At 50.7% G+C, this 8,553-nt stretch overlaps 4 protein-coding genes and 1 non-coding gene across 5 annotated transcripts; 4 read left to right on the top strand and 1 right to left on the bottom strand.

The window, feature by feature from the left end:
- Window positions 1-89: 89 nt before the first annotated feature.
- NMT1 (glycylpeptide N-tetradecanoyltransferase) lies at window positions 90-1,439 on the top strand (the record flags this gene model as incomplete). The annotated part of the gene is made up of 1 exon (XM_019131644.1): window positions 90-1,439. One exon carries the CDS (start codon window positions 90-92, stop codon window positions 1,437-1,439), a length of 1,350 nt encoding a protein of 449 aa, XP_018986481.1.
- Window positions 1,440-1,822: 383 nt separating this feature from the next.
- Window positions 1,823-4,278, top strand: BABINDRAFT_6981 (ribosome dissociation factor GTPase; the record flags this gene model as incomplete). The annotated part of the gene is made up of 2 exons (XM_019132545.1): window positions 1,823-1,847; window positions 1,892-4,278. The coding sequence occupies 2 exons, from the start codon at window positions 1,823-1,825 to the stop codon at window positions 4,276-4,278; spliced, it is 2,412 nt and encodes an 803-aa protein (XP_018986480.1).
- A 210-nt stretch (window positions 4,279-4,488) lies between these two features.
- On the bottom strand, window positions 4,489-5,866 carry BABINDRAFT_160550 (aldo-keto reductase superfamily protein). The gene has a single exon (XM_019128302.1). The coding sequence runs from the start codon at window positions 5,790-5,792 to the stop codon at window positions 4,929-4,931; it is 864 nt and encodes a 287-aa protein (XP_018986479.1). The 5' UTR covers window positions 5,793-5,866; the 3' UTR covers window positions 4,489-4,928.
- A 508-nt stretch (window positions 5,867-6,374) lies between these two features.
- On the top strand, window positions 6,375-6,446 carry BABINDRAFT_t143. The gene has a single exon. It is a non-coding gene; the product is annotated as a tRNA-Glu (tRNA).
- Window positions 6,447-6,885: 439 nt separating this feature from the next.
- HBR3 (rRNA-binding endoribonuclease) lies at window positions 6,886-8,410 on the top strand. Its single transcript, XM_019128301.1, has one exon. The coding sequence runs from the start codon at window positions 6,934-6,936 to the stop codon at window positions 8,350-8,352; it is 1,419 nt and encodes a 472-aa protein (XP_018986478.1). The 5' UTR covers window positions 6,886-6,933; the 3' UTR covers window positions 8,353-8,410.
- The last annotated feature ends 143 nt before the right edge of the window (window positions 8,411-8,553 follow it).

The following is an 8,553-nucleotide window of genomic DNA, read 5'->3' as shown; positions in this document are numbered from 1 at the left end:
CTGTTGTCCTGCGTGGAGCCAGAAAAATACGCCCAACTTTCCCTAGATCTATACTACTACCTCTTCCTCAACACTTCTACTAACTCCCCATGTCTGAACCAAAGAAGTCCCTTGAGGATCTCTTGCGTATGCTCGCGATGGGCCATCAGCTCACAGAGTCGCAACAGAAGGACATGACCGACTACAAGTTCTGGAAGACGCAGCCGGTTCCCAACTTCACCGACAAGATCGAGACGGAGGGCCCGATCGAGCGCGCGAAGCGCCCGGAAGACATACCCTCTCAACCATTCCCTCTCCTCAGCGACTTTGAGTGGGTGGACATGGACCTCACAAGCCAGGAAGACCTCACGGCGGTGCACGAGTTGCTCTACGAAAACTACGTGGAGGACCAGGACGCCACATTTCGCTTCAACTACTCAACCGAGTTTTTCAACTGGGCGCTTAAGCCGCCGGGCTGGAAGAAGGAGTGGCACGTGGGGGTACGTGTGAAGGCTACGGGACGCCTTGTCGCTTTCATCTCTGCGGTCCCGATCACGCTCGAGTTGCGTACGCGCGCGATCCCGTCGGTAGAAATTAACTTCCTCTGCATCCACAAGAAGTTGCGTACCAAGCGCTTGGCACCGGTGCTCATCAAGGAAATCACACGCCGTGTCAACCGCCACGATATCTGGCAGGCGTTGTACACCGCGGGGATCGTCTTACCGGCACCCGTCGCGACGTGCCGCTACACGCATCGTCCGATCAACTGGGCAACCCTCCACGATGTCAAGTTCTCGCATCTCCCGCCCAACAAAACGAAGGCGCAGATGGTGGCGCACTACGCCGTGCCGCTCACGACCTCCACTGTGGGCTTGCGTCGCGCGGTGCCTGCGGACGCCCCGGCGATTCACGCGCTTTTCGACCGCTACCAGGCGCACTTTGACTTGATCCAGACCTTCACACGCGCGGAGGTCGATCACTGGTTGATGGGGGGTGAATCCACCGTCGATGGTGCTTCCAAGGTTGTCCATACGTACGTAGTTGAAACCGAGGGCAAAATCACCGACTTTTTCTCCTTCTACTTGTTGCCATTCACCGTGTTGGGCAACCCACAGCACGATCAGTTGGGTGTCGCGTACTTGTTTTACTACGCATCCGACACGGGTCTCGATGCGGACCGCTTCGACGCGCATGCCACCGCCGCATTGGCCACGCGCTTGACCGCCCTTATGGGTGACGCGCTCGTCATCGCGCAGCAGCTCGGTGTTGACGTCTTCAACGCCTTAACCTCCCAGGACAACAACTTGTTCATGAACGAATTGAAATTCGGCGCCGGTGACGGCTACCTCAACTTCTACTTGTTCAACTACAAGTCGTTCCCTATCACCGGTGGGATCAATCCGCAGACTAAAGAGATCGATGTGGCTGCCAGAAGTGGTGTTGGTGTGGTCATGTTGTAGGACGTATTTTGATTATTTTAGTATGGTTTACGGGTGTAGAATTATATGAGTATGGTTAAGTAGCGGTCGACATGGGTTAAGGGATTCATGAGAAGTTTGGTTGAGGATGACCATCTGGAAAGCCACTATCTGGAACGCTAAACGCCCTTGTTAGTCTATATTTGTTAGCTTCAATATTTGGTTAACTAACCTTCCTGAATAATCTAATACACGTTGAACTTTCAGCTTTTCACCGAATCTCGTCTCCGAGGCGCCGCACTGATTGTCTTCCTGCACAAATCTCGTCCGGGATATATTTTTCGCGGCGCCGGCAACCGGTAAGCTTTAAATGACTCCCACCTCCACCGCTTATTCTGTTAAATCCCCTCCCCCGCACAGTTATAATGGGCTTCAACTATACCGAAGATGGTAAGTTACCTTCAGTCTTCTCTCCGGCCACTACTAACCTCCAGACATTGCAGATTACGCCGATGACTACGACTCTGAAGAGAATATGGACGAACAGATCACCGAGGAGGAAGAGGTCCTTCTTGCGCAGATGATGCCAGAGCTCCAGACCAAAATGTCTGGATACACTGGGATTGAAACACAGGACTTCCGTGAAGCATTGTGGTACAATGAGTTTTCCATGGAGGACGCGGTCCAGGAATTACAGAACAAGTTCAAGAAGCCTAAAGGTACGTATTTTCTAACACCGACTGGAGCCTGGGACGAAGTGGAGGGCAACATGACAGAAACCAACCGCGACTTTCGCCTGAGACTTCAGTCTCACGAACACATTCTAAACAGAATAGTTGAAACACCAGCGCCAACGACGGGGTTGTCGAAACTCGCGGCATTGGCCAAGGCCCGCGCTGCCAAGCGAGAAATAGAAAAGGAGTCAAGCAAAGAGCCGGCATCGCGCACCTCTATCCTTGACAAGCTTTCCAAAGGGAAGCCGAAGGAGGTTGCGAAGGATACAGCGCTCTCGCGTAAGATTCTATCGCTTAAAAGGTCTAGGGAGTCTCCAGAGCATATACCAAAAAATCTTCTGGAAACACCCAGAGAAAAGCTCGTGGAAAGGCCTATATCTGCCCAGGGAACCTTGCCGAATACCAGGGAGAATACCAAGTCGCTCGAACAAACCCCCGAGCCGGAAGGGCCTCCGGTTTACCCCACTGTTCCTCCCGAAACGCGCCACCTTCGCACGACTCCCGCACCACGATTCATGTTGTTTGTCACGTCCCCCTGTCTCAAGCAAAAGCACGACGAGGCCTTGTGCTGCGTCTACGTTCCACATGCTAACCATCTAGAGAAAAAAATCAAGGCCAACTTCACGCAGCCGAGCCCCGACGACGTTGTATTGGCGGCACAGAAAGAGGCGTTTGTAGGAAAGGCAAAGGTGGCGGCAAAGTACGTGGAGCCAGAGTTGGCCGCAAAGGTAAAGGGCTTGAGCCTTGATGACAAGTCTGGGAAGAAGCCATCCACCCTGAATATAGAAGGCCCAGTGAAGCCTACCAAACCGTTCAAGAAAATTGACATGACGGAGGCCTTGGCTGTGAAGAACCAAAAACCGCATGTATCGTTCGTGGTGATTGGCCATGTGGATGCCGGAAAGTCCACGCTTATGGGCCGGTTGCTCTATGACGTCGGGGTCGTGGACTCCCAGACCCTCCACAAGCTCCAGAGAGAGTCTGAGAAGATCGGAAAGGCATCGTTTGCACTCGCGTGGGTCATGGATCAAACCTCGGAGGAACGATCCCGCGGGGTCACCGTCGACGTGTGCACAACCAATTTCGAGACGGGAAGCACCAAATTCACAATTGTGGATGCTCCGGGGCACAAAGACTTTGTGCCAAACATGATTTCCGGGGTAACCCAGGCGGATGTGGCAGTACTTGTGGTTGACTCCTCTAACAACGCATTTGAGAGTGGGTTCAACTTGGAGGGCCAGACCAAGGAACACGCGTTGCTCGCAAAATCGTTGGGTATCCAGAAGCTCGTGGTTGCAGTTAACAAGATGGACCAACAGGACTGGTCACAGGCGCGCTTTGACGAAATCAGGCTCCAATTGACGGAGTTCTTGCGCATGACCGGATTCCGCGAGGACCAGGTGGAGTTTGTGCCAGTGTCGGGATTAACCGGTATCAACGTATGCAAGGCGCCACACGAACCGCGGCTTGCGTGGTACCAAGGAAAGACCTTGTTGCTGATATTGGAGCACCAGGCGGTCCAGCAAGACGTGGGAACCGACTTTGTGATGTGCGTGTCGGACGTTCAGACGCTCGGCAAGATGGACGGCTTGGCGTTGAGCGGGAAAGTTTCAGCCGGGACTTTGCAGCCAGGCCAGACAATTCTCATCTCGCCCGCGCAGTATTTCGCACAGGTCGAGACAATTACGCTCGGCGACGGTATCCAGACCGTGGATTTGGCGATTGCGGGTGAGCACGCCACATTGCGTTTGAAGGGAGTGTCCAATGCTGATAACAAAGTGCAAATTGGGGACGTTGTGTCGCCGATTGATAAGCCGGTCTCGGCTGTGAACAAGTTCCAGGCGCGGTTGGTGCTCTTTGGCATGAAGCGGCCATTGTTAGTGGGAACTCCGTTCATTTTGTTCCGTGGAAGTCAGCAGACCCCGGCAAAAATCACCAAAATTCACTTTTTGGTGGACCCCAAAACGGGAGAGGAGAGCAAGAAGGCCCCGCGTCATTTATCTGCAAACCAGTCGTGTGTGGTGGACATTGAGGTAAGTGGGCGTCCGTTACCGTTACTGGTGTTTGCGCAGAGCAGACTGTTAGGAAGAGTTGTGATTCGGAAGGACGGGATGACGATTGGTGCTGGTATTGTTGAAAGGCTCTAAGCTAGTGCGGCAAGTCTGTAGTTCACAATATCTGTGTTTAGTGATCTGGGCTAACCTGGTCCAATAAGGATATACTTAGCATTGTAATGTGTATATGTCGAATGCTAGGAAACTGAGAAGATGACTATAATTAGCGTATCTGAGGGAGTAGGGAGGCTCCTAGAGGAGTCAGCGCGGCAAGGATAGGTTTCGGTAACGTCTAGTTCTAGTGGCAAGAGATTAATTGACCGTACTATATAGTCACTACCTTAGAAACATGCTTTTAGGCAAACACCAGGCCTTGATAAAGCTACCAGGAAATACTAGTGGGCGATGGCAGTATCGCATGTATAGACAACATAGGTTTGAGTCGACACCTGAGGCAGTGAAAACATCACTGCTTAACTCTGAGGTACAGGCGGGGACTTTGTCAAACTAATAGCTGTAATACTACGAAGGGATAGGGTGTAATTTTAACATACCAACACAAACCTCATATTAGCAGTAGGTAGGAGGCCTGGACCTGCCAATCATACGCAGCCCGACGAGATTAGTCGCTCTTGCGTACATGTCTCAGGAACATATCACAACCATAATATACAAAGAGGAAATAGAATAGTCACCTCAAAGTCTACTAGAAATAAGCCCACCAAAAATTGAATCAAATACGATCATGGTGCCTCGGTGCACTCCCAGTCGGTCGGCTCATGAGCCTCAGGATGGTCAATCGTTGCCAACTCCTCATCACTCAACTCAAACCTGTAAACGTCCACGTTTCCACTCAACCGCCCAATTGTCTGTGTCTTTGGCAATGGCACATAACCATGCTGGAGCGACCATCTAATCAATACCTGCGCCGTGGAGACGCTGTGCTTCTCTGCAATCGCCTTCAAAGCGGAATCCTCGGTCTTGTATCCGTGGGTCAAGGGGGCGTAGGCCTCCACCACAATCCCCTGCTGTCGGCACCAGTCGGCCAATTCCTGCCGCATGCACCACGGTGAGATTTCGATCTGGTTTACCACCGGCTTGTGAGTCAATTTGGGCCAGGCAAGCAACTCTTGAATGTGATGAACGCCATAGTTCGACACGCCGATGCTCTTTACGGTACCAGCATCAACCGCCTCCTGCATCGCACGCCAACACTCCAAGCGCTTTCTGCTACCACAGAGCGGCGAGTGGATGAGCAATAGATCAATGTACTCCAATCCGTAGGCCGTCATTTTGCGCACGCACCGGGCGATTTCGCGTCTCACGGCTGTGTACCCGCCATCCATATCCCACAACTTGGTGGTATAGAACACATCCAGTCTCAGGTTCTGGGGATCCAAACCAATCCAGTCTGCGATTCCCTGTGCCACCTCCTCCTCGTTGTTGTATAGCACCGCTGTGTCGATGTGCCGGTAGCCTTTTGTGAGCGCTTGGGTAACGGTTTCGGCGGTCTTCTTCGGCGGAAGATAGTACGTCCCAAGGCCCACGGTCGGGAGCAGAGCTCCGTTGGATAGCACGATTTCTCTGGTCACTTGGTATGATGTCATTGCAAGTACTAAGACAGTTTCCGGTTGATAGTAACAATGATCGATCCACGCCACTTTAAGCGCGTGTGCCTGGCAGCAACGGAAAGTTTGGAGAAGCTGTCAGTGGAATAGTGCTCCGTGCAGGAGTCGCTATCGGTGAACGTGCCTTAAATCCGGCAGTAGATGGCATCTCCGAGGACTAAGCTTGTTCTATGAACATATAGGGTGTTGATAAACCTAGGGGGAGGAACACAAGGACAAATTACTCAGTGTAAACTTGTATTTACTATTCCTACGCATTAAAAAGACCCCCGATGTTCTGGCTACTCCTCGAGGTGATTTAATCAGTCGATGCGGTCTGTATCGGTAATAACTCATTTTCAGGCATGAGTTCTGGCCGGCCCGTGGCTGCAGTCTCAAGTTGAACGGCGCTGACACTTAAAGTCCATATAGGAAAATCACGGTAGTAGTGGGTCCTTTTATATTTAGTCCTATATAAACAGCGCGTAGGAATTGTCTTAAAGATAGACTGGGAACATCACCTCAAGCTGTAGATCTATACCCCTAGGTATCCAATCCGTAGACGATAAAACTTCGAACTCATCCGAAATAGTGTAATGGCTAGCACAGGGCGCTCTCACCTCCCAAATCCGGGTTCGATTCCCGGTTTCGGAGTTCTTTTTACAATTTTCTCTTTGTGCAGCCCGGCAATTTTGTGCGAAAGAGTGCTGAATTTCACTCAGTTAAAGAGCCTGAAAAGTTGAAATCAAGTGTTGACAATCATTAAACTATTAGGATACGCTCTATGCTTTCGATTGTTTTTAGAGTGCAACGAACTGGATGGGTATGCACATGTACAAGCGCACGAGAGGCCTAAACCACTCCCAGGCTCGGAGAAACATATTTACCCGATTCTCTCCATCAACGCTAGAAGATTAAAATCCTCCTTGAAAAAAAGTTTGTCGTGCCCACGAGTCTTACGAACGGACCTGCTAAAACTACCCAGGATGGACCATAAGCCCCTTAACCTTATGCAGCACGTGATCTGCAACTCTAATCGATGAGGTGAAAATTTATTTACTGCACGAGATACTTTACTCTTCAGGCACCTAGCAAAACACTTTCCCTGATCCTTTACGCGACTTAGACCAGAGCTATTGCCATGGAAGATATACAGGAAAAGAAAATCAGTGCATTAGTGCTTGATGCTGGTCCTTTGATCACGCAGTCCGCCTCGTCCTTGCAACAGCACGCCGACTCTTTCTATACCACCCCAGGTGTGTTCTCCGAGTTGAAGGATGTACACGCCAGACAGCAGTTGGTGTTGTGGGGCGATCTCTTGAAGATCAGGCACCCAAAACCGGAGTTTATCAAACGCGTCACTGAGTTTTCCAAGATGACCGGTGACTATACCGTCTTGTCCCCAAACGATTTACACATCATTGCCTTGACCTACGAGGTGGAGTGCGAGTTGAACAATGGTGACTGGCGCTTGAGAAAGTACCCAGGGGAGAAGAAGGAATTCCAAAAGAAGGAGGAAGTCCCTGAAACTATTGAAGAGGTTGAAACTGCTTCCGTCGACGACGAATGGACCACTATTCCGGGTAAGAAGAATATGACCCCGGTCAAACAGGCTCTAGCTCCGGTGATACCAGTTGAGACTCCAATAAAAACCCCAGAAACCACTTCTGAAGATGCCCCAAAGAAAAAGGCCCGTCGTAGAGGTGGTAAGAAGCAAAGAGCGAAGAGAGAGGCTGAGTTGGAAGAGGAATTTAACAGTTTAGCTTTGGAGGAAGAGACCGCCGGGAAACAACCAGACATCATGGTTGAGGAATCCCAAGACTTTGATGACAATGTGTTGGCTGAGGAATTTGATGATGAAGACGACGATGGTGACTGGATTACTCCAGAAAACTTGGCCGAGGCTATCATCAAGGATGCCGGTGAGCAGATTGTTAAACAGGCTGTCAACACTAAGGTCAAAGCAGCCCTCGCCACCGGTGATTTCGCCGTGCAAAATGTCTCTCTCCAGATTGGGTTGAATTTGATGAACGCCATGTCGGGTATGCAAATCAAGCGTGTCCGCAACTATATGTTCCGCTGTCACGCTTGTTTCCGTTTGACCCCGATGCCTAAGGACGGGACCCCTAAGCACTTTTGTTCCCATTGTGGTGGTGCTACCTTGTTGAGATGCGCCGTCTCGGTCAACTCCAGAACCGGTGAGATCACCCCGCATTTGAAGGCCAACTTCGAGTGGCACGTCAGAGGTAACAAGTACTCTCTTGCCTCGCCGTTGTCCAAGGCCGCTACCAGGAGAGGGGGTAACGGTGGTTACCAGCACCAGAAGGAGAAGCGCCAGACCCCCGTTTTTTTGAGAGAGGATCAGTTGGAGTACCAAAAAGCCTTGAAGGATGATGCCTGGCAGCGCAGGAAGAACGAGAAGATCTTGCAAGAGTGGATCGGTGGTGGCTCGGCTGACAACTTTATTTCTCCATTCACCAACAACCAGGCTGTTAGACCATCTGGGGTCAGAGTCGGTGTCAGTAGATTCATCAACGCTTCGAAGAAGACTGGGAAGTAGAGAAGTTTGTCTCTGTGTACATTAGGGTTTTATCAGCTAGTAATTAACGTTATAAACAATACCAGATTGTAGTACGATGGGAGAAAAGGGTTATTATTTTAAGAGCTACTGCTTAGAGTCACCTGTTTTGTTAAGCACTGTAAGTCAAACCGCAGAAGACAAATTACTAGCAGTTCCTTGATGCTTACCAACGAACGGACA

The sequence above is a fragment of the Babjeviella inositovora genome (genome assembly GCF_001661335.1).
Source record: "Babjeviella inositovora NRRL Y-12698 unplaced genomic scaffold BABINscaffold_3, whole genome shotgun sequence".
Classification (NCBI taxonomy): Eukaryota; Fungi; Ascomycota; class Pichiomycetes; order Serinales; genus Babjeviella; species Babjeviella inositovora.
The sequence above is the reverse complement of the archived record's forward strand: the minus strand, read 5'-3'. Positions and strand labels throughout refer to the sequence as shown.